The 7268-nt window shown below is 55.8% G+C and overlaps 1 protein-coding gene across 1 annotated transcript in view; it reads left to right on the top strand.

Moving 5' to 3' along the window:
* DAAM2 (dishevelled associated activator of morphogenesis 2) overlaps positions 1–7268 on the top strand; it is a 137467-nt gene that overhangs the window by 114017 nt on the left and 16182 nt on the right. The window contains 4 exon segments of the mRNA XM_010863222.1: positions 1160–1267; positions 3555–3581; positions 4614–4720; positions 5874–5958. Of these exon segments, the coding sequence (XP_010861524.1) occupies positions 1160–1267; positions 3555–3581; positions 4614–4720; positions 5874–5958 (327 nt within the window).

The following is a 7268-nucleotide window of genomic DNA, read 5'->3' as shown; positions in this document are numbered from 1 at the left end:
CACACACACACACACAGAGTGGTTGTTTCTGCCATGAAAAGAATGTGTCTGTGTTGGGTTTGGCCAGTTGCCTGCATCCCTTGCTGCTCCGAGCTTCCCAGCCCGGCATTCCACGAGAGGGTCCCTGGCCTTAGGAAGGCCGCAGGAATGTCCCCACTTTCCCCCTCCCACTCTGGCCTTGCCTCCCCTTTGCAGAGTTTAAGAAAATAAAAGTGAGTGAAAGGTATGTTTCTCTCTCTGAGCCTTGCTGAGGGGTGATGGAGAGAGGAGGCGGCAGTGGCATTAGGAAGGTTCCCGGCTGCCCCGCAGGCAGAGAGGTGGGGGAGGTTCTGTTTTAAAGGGCAGCAAAGCTTGGGGAGAGGCGAGGGGTCCTGGGCGGGGGCCTCTTGACTCGGCTTCTAAGCCATTATTGGGATGTTACAAGACCACTAGGGCATTCCTAGCATGGGTACCAGATCTTGTCCAGAACCCCAGAGTGGGGTTCAGTGCAAGGATCCTACCCAGAGGTGGACATTGCCTCAGCTGAGAGACCTTGGAATATAACCCTGGGCCCATTCCAGTCTCGAGGGATGAGACGGCCTGTGACCATCAGGAACTCGTGGCAGAGTCTTCCTGGCCGGGGCAGTCACTAGCGGGGCCAGGATGGCCCGGCCTCTGCCGTTTGTCCACTTTCTGGGAATCTGGGCAAGTGGGAGGAAGACCCCCTGGGAGAGAAGACGACCGTCTGAGACACAGGAAATGCAGGCAGCCCTGGGGACTTGAGGATCCCCAGTGTGTGGGGGCATTCTTCCTGCCATCACTGCAGCCACCCTGACCTTGCGGGGAGACGTCCTCTGAGAACACTGGCTTGGTTTTTTTTCTGGAAGGAGTTTCATAGCCCTCTTTCATGCTTGCCCACCCGTTACTCCAGCACTACCGTTGATTTCTGGGGCGCGCTGACATATGGCCCCAGGTGAAGAGGAGGAGTGGTCTCTCGTCTCTCCCCTGGAGCGGAGTGTTGAAGGGGGGGCACAGGGAGGAATCACCCCCTTCTGAAGACCTGGGAGCCTGGCTGCCAGCTTCTGTGTTCCTGGAGGACAGGCGGGGTCGGGGGGTACCAGCATCTCCATCACGAAGGAGCCGAGTCAACCACGGCCTCCTCCCTCCCCGTGAATCTTAGGAACGTGTCCCTGGCACCATATGGAATGAGATTGATGACATGAAGGTGTTTCGGATTCTAGACCTCGAGGACTTTGAAAAAATGTTTTCAGCTTATCAGAGGCATCAGGTAAGACCCTGCCTGCTCTGGTGTCTTGAGTCTTGACCTCCAGTTGTGACTTGACGCCACCCCTTGAACTCGACCCTCAGCCCCTCCTTGCCTCTCTTCCTCCCTCCCACATACACTGACTGATTTTATTCTTTATCAGGTACCATGTTCTTTCTGGGACATGAATTGCGGGGGAGGGGTGCGGTGCACAGGGGAAGCATCCCACTGTATTAGTTTGTATTTGCCCATCACAGGATGACGTAATATGATGTCCGTTTCTCTCCTTGGTCTTGGAGCCCTGGAGGCGGAGTAGCAGGGCCCGGCCACTGCGGACCTTATTCTTTTTCTGGCCTGGGACCTAGGAATTATACCTACAAGGCATGATCACTTTTCAATCGCTTTTTCCACTCTGCTGTCATATCCTGACACTCCCATGAGCAGAGGATGTTGTATCAAGGATGGTGGCGCTGCTCCAGGTCACACTGAGGGGTTGAAGCTGGGTGGGGCAGGCCAGGAGAGGCCCTGGGCTTTGCTCTGAGGATGCTGTGCAGAGGTGGACCAGCAAGCCTGCTCTTCCCGAGGCAGGACAGGGAGTGGAGTGGATAGCAGGATGCAGGGCCAACCCGAGGCGGTAACTGCTGGGATGACCACAAATGCCGATTCTTCCATCTCACCCTCCCATGAGTACGAGGGCCCAGGAATCTGCACAGCAGAGCTGGGGCCTTCCTCGGAGGTCCAGTGTGGGAAGAGGCCTCGGAGCCTCTGCTTTCGCTCTGGCCCTCCTCCCAGGGTTTGTTTATTCTCTGGGCTGTGCTGTCTTCTTCCGTGTTTTCTCCACTGAGTCTGGGGTTCCAACCCCGAGGACGTCCCCCAGTGCCTGCAAGAAGGCTCTGAGCCCTCCTGGGTCTGCGTGTCTTGGCTGATCTCCCCACTGCTTTCTGCCAAGCCCAGAGCCGTGGGTGACCCCTCCTGAGGGCAGATAGGACCGAGGGCACGGTGATAGCTCCGGGGCAGGGAGTGGGGACTAGCCAATAGCCAAAGGGCTGCGGTGGGGGTGGGGCTCTGGCCCTGCTTTAGGGTTCTAGAAAAACCCAACGGTTGTTTGTCTAGCTTAAATGTAGGTGCTCAGGGTGTCTGATTCTGTACCCCTAGTCCAGGAAGCACTTTTAGCCCTATGGACATGTCTGCCTGGCATGGCCCGAGCAGCCACTGCGACCTGACTGCGGCTGGAAGAGGTTCTTTGGGGCATTTGCTGCTCCTGTGATCAGAGCTCCTGAGCGGGCACCAGGGAGGGACGCAGAGGATGTGCGGAGGGTGGTGGAGGATCAGGCCTGGCCTCCCTGCATTTTGAGAGTCTTCCTCCAGGCCAGGGTTCCAGCCTTGCCTGCCCAATCTCCAAGATCCTGGGGTAGGACCAGGGTGCGGTCCAGTAGGGAAGGCGGGACTTTGGGGTTTAGGACAAGCGGGGCCTGCCCCCACCCTACCCCCAGTTCGGGGATGGGGAAGAGTTAAGATGGACAGCGCCTTCTCTGAGCCCACTCAGTCTGTCACCCCATCTCAGAGCTGGGCTCACCCAGAGGACTATCACTCTGCAGGTCGCCCGGACTCTGGGGGATTGAATTCACAGCTGCAGAGCCAGAGAGATCCCAGAGGCTGCATTGCCTCTTTGGCCTCCTGTTTCTGGCTTGGGGTCCTGGGCACGTGGGACAGGGACCGTCCTGTGCCCTTTGCCAGTCCTGAGTTGGTGACTTCAACCCCACCCAGGTGTGAGCTCTGCCCCCTCCACTTCCTTGGAAATCAAAGACAGACAGGGGGCAGAGGGCAAGGGACAAAGTTCAGGGATGTCTGCTTTCCTCTGTCTCAGTGAATGCGACATGCACATGCTTTCAGCTCAAGTTCAGTTGTGGTTGTGTCTACTCCCCTGTTTTGGAAGAATGAAGTCATGCAGGGGTACCAGGATGCTCTATGTAGGAGAGGGAAGAAGTGCAGTCAAAGCCTGGGTTGGGGCAGCTTGGGGGCCTGTCCGACCAGGAAGTGGTGGTCTCCCTGGGCGCGGGGCACACAGATGAGGCTGCCTGTCCTCTGCTTGGTCTGGCTTCTTTGTGAGTGCATGTCTGCTGGAAGCAGTTCCTGTTTAGTGCTCCCTGCAGTCTCCATCTCCAACCGTGGGGGTCTCCCTTGGGGTGGCACAGACAGAGTAGATGCTTAGGGGTCCCCGTTCCTTTCCTACTACTCTTGGGTCCCCAAACCTCTTGGCTAACGTTGTGCATGTTTGATTCTCTATTGGCTGTGGCTGCTACCTGCCTAGGAGCTGATAACTAATCCTTCCCAGCAGGTGAGTCACTCTTGGGGCTCTGGACACTATAACTCTTAACCACTGTCCTGGGCTGCTGCCCTATACTGGGCTCAAAAGAGGGGGCTTGTCAATTCTACCTTCTGCCTTATTACTCATCTTAACAGGGTGGCATCAGGTTGGGTCCCCAAATAAAAAGTGGAAGTGTAGGGAAAGGAGCTAATGTAAACAGACCCCTACCACAAGGGAGGTAAATGTCTACAGAAGTGAGGAGGAAGCTTCTAGGTCTGTTGTCTTACCCACAAGGCCCGAGGGGCTGTCCTATAAGACTGCACAGGTTGGGCACTGCACAATTCCAGGGGCACATTTCACAAAGGCAGTGATGTGGGTGGCAGCCCCTGGGGCATGTGCACGGAAGGACCTCCCAGTGGAGGAGCCAGCCTCCTGTCTACCTCATCAGGGGCCAAGAGAAGGCAAGAGGGGGGTCTTTGATTTCTTGGGAATTGCCTGCTAGGACCCCAGAGAAGAGAATTTTGCAAGGAATTGTGCCTCAGTTTCCCCACCTCTGAACTTGTGGATGCTCTCCACCCTGGGCACCTTGGGCAGCACCCAAAGTCCTCAGGGGTCCAGGAACCGTGGCCCTCTGGGGACTTGGAGCCAGCTTCTCACCATAAGATCGGGGCAGGGAGCGGGGAGGCTCTCTGGGCAGGGTGGGGGGAGTGGGGGTTGATTGTCTGGGACATGGCATGGATCAAATCCCACTGCCCACAGCCATAGGGATCAGTCACTCCCCCTCTAGCCTGCCCAGAGAAGGCAGTGTCTGAAAAGAGGTCTTCTCATTGCTCCCAACCCCTTCTAGCCCAGGCTAAAGTCCCAGAGCCTCGAATTAGAGTCAGATATTAACCACCCTCCTTTCTCCTCAGTCTTGTTCTTTTGCTTTCTTTCTTCCGCTCACACCAGGAGCATTCTCTGGTTGGCACGGGGGTGGCTCATGGGCTGGGGTTGGGCGGTGGGCAGGAAGAGGACTGGGGGAAACACACACGTCAGCCTTGCCACTCGGCTTGTCGGTTACAGAAAGAGCTGGGCTCCACCGAGGACATCCACCTGGCCTCACGCAAGGTCAAAGAGCTGTCTGTCATTGACGGCCGGAGGGCACAGAACTGCATCATCCTTCTCTCCAAGTAGGTGTCCGCCCTGCCTCTGCAGCCCTGCTCCAGGGAACGTTGTGGGTGGGAAGGATGCGCCCCCAGAGAGTGGCGGCCTGGGCTGGGCCTAGAGAGGAAGATGAGGGAGCTGAGTGCCTGGGGAGAGAGGGACTGGCAGACAGATGGGGTGGTAGTGACTTCTGGGCTCCCCCCATCTCCCAGCTATCCCCTGGGAATGGCAGGGCGCTCCTGATCCAAGCATCCTCTCCCGGGAGCCCCTGCGAAGCAGCAGTGCAGACTCTGCAGACAGGAAACTGCCCCAGTCACGAGGCCCCTGACCTGCCTGGTCAGCGTCTGGCAGTGGCATTGCTCTAAGCCCGCAGAGGGCCCCGCTTGGCTTAGGCCACAGAGCAGCATGATGGCAGCCCCCAAGCATTTCCCGCGGCTGCAGAACAAACAGGGCAGTATCTGGGCTAACAGCCTAGCTTCTGTGCGGGGGCCTCCCGCCTGAGCTGGGGTCAGAGGGCACCGCCTCGCTTACTATTCTTAGTGCTGCCCTAGGACATCCATCCCCGCTTTCCTCCCACAGGGCCCCAGGGCTCAGTGTCTCCCCCCTCGATGGCAAGGGAGACTTCTGCTTCCCCAGGGCTCCCGATGGGTGTGCATCTGGAGGGCTGTGTGGATATGTGTGTGCGTGTTTGTGTGTGCACGTGCAGGGGTTGCTTCTCCCTCTCCCAGTGCTGGAACGGCTGTGTGGGCACTGAGGGGCAGCTGTTCTGTCTTGAAGGAAGCAGGGGCCTGCCCCCTTAATGGCCTGCCCATGTTCCCGTCCTCCCATGGAGACGCTGCGGGTATTTCGGGCATGAGAAGGAGGATCAGAACTCTTTGTCCTGTCTCAGTCTACACTGAAGGTGGCCCTCTTCCTCCCAAACATCCCCATCAGTGAGGATGGAGACTCAAGCAAGAGACCAGAGTACTCACGTTGCTGATTAGGGACTAAAATATCTCAGGCTCAAGTTATAGAGGGAGCCGGGTGAGTTTCGTGTCAAAGGTTTTACCGAGCAGGGAGTGCTCTCAAAGGTAAAGGAGAGAGAGGAGGCCCCGGTTCTGGCTTCAGAAGGAGGAGGCCTGGGGTCTGTCCTGGGCAGAGGGGCCAGGCCAGGCTGCTCAGGGTGGGGTTTTGCCATAGGTTGAAGCTGTCCAATGAGGAGATCCGGCAGGCCATCTTGAAGATGGATGAACAGGAGGACCTCGCTAAGGACATGCTGGAGCAGGTGAGGCCCCTGAAACTAGGGGGCAGCTGTATCCCTTCCCGACAGCCCCCAGGGAGGCTGAAACTCTTAGATGAAGGAGAAGTCAGGCTGGAGGAGCAAGGGAGAGGCTCATAGAAACTTCCCTGAATCAACCTCTCTGAGAGGAGACCAGAACAGGCTGCATCTTTTCAGGGGCTTGAGGCCCCTAGAAAGGAAACGTAAGGAGTGATTCCCTGTGAGTCTCAGGGCAAAGACAGTGGCCGCAGCCATGTGCTGCTGAGGGCTTCCCTGATGGCTCAGCAGGTGAGGAGCCCGCCTGCAACGTAGGAGACACAGGAGACACGGGTTAGCATCTCTTCCTCATCAGTCTGCTGTGTCCTTCAAGAGAAACCCAGAAACTACCAAACAAAGCCACAATTAGTTGGACATTAAAATTAAGAACTCTATTGAGCAAAAGGCACTATTACCAGAGTGAAAAGGCAAGCCAAGCTTTAGACCTTTGCGTTATGCATAGATCACAAAAATCTCATATTCAGAACAGAGGACTTTACAAATCACTGAGAAAACTGACAAACAACCTAAAAATGAGCAAAAGATTCGAATAGATACTTCATAAAAGAGAATCTCCAAATGGTTCAATACCATCACTCATCAGAGAAAATACGGTAAAAGATGTTCAATACTATTCAGTTCAGTTCAGTCGCTCAGTCGTGTCTGACTCTTTGCGACCCCATGAATCGCAGCACACCAGGCCTCCCTGTCCATCACCAACTCCCAGAGTTCACTCAGACTCACGTCCATCCAGTCAGTGATGCCATCCAGCCATCTCATCCTCTGTCGTCCCCTTCTCCTCCTGCCCCCAATCCCTCCCAGCATCAGGGTCTTTTCCAATGAGTCAACTCTTCGCATGAGGTGGCCAAAGTACTGGAGTTTCAGCTTGAGCATCATTCCTTCCAAAGAAATCCCAGGGCTGATCTCCTTCAGAATGGACTGGTTGGATCTCCTTGCAGTCCAAGGGACTCTCAGGAGTCTTCTCCAACACCACAGTTCAAAAGCATCAATTCTTCAGCGCTCAGCTTTCTTCACAGTCCAACTCTCACATCCATACATGACCACTGGAAAAACCATAGCCTTGACTAGACAGACCTTTGTTGGAAAAGTAATGTCTCTGCTCTTCAATATGCTGTCTAGGTTGGTCATAACTTTCCTTCCAAGGAGTAAGCGTCTTTTAATTTTATGGCTGCAATCACCATCTGCAGTGATTTTGGAGCCCCCAAAAATAAAGTCTGACACTGTTTCCCCATCTATTTCCCATGAAGTGATGGGACCAG

This window comes from Bison bison, unplaced genomic scaffold, assembly GCF_000754665.1.
Source record: "Bison bison bison isolate TAMUID 2011002044 unplaced genomic scaffold, Bison_UMD1.0 scf7180017864487, whole genome shotgun sequence".
Classification (NCBI taxonomy): domain Eukaryota; kingdom Metazoa; phylum Chordata; class Mammalia; order Artiodactyla; family Bovidae; genus Bison; species Bison bison.
Note: the sequence above shows the minus strand (reverse complement) of the source record. Positions and strands in the feature narration are given on the sequence as shown.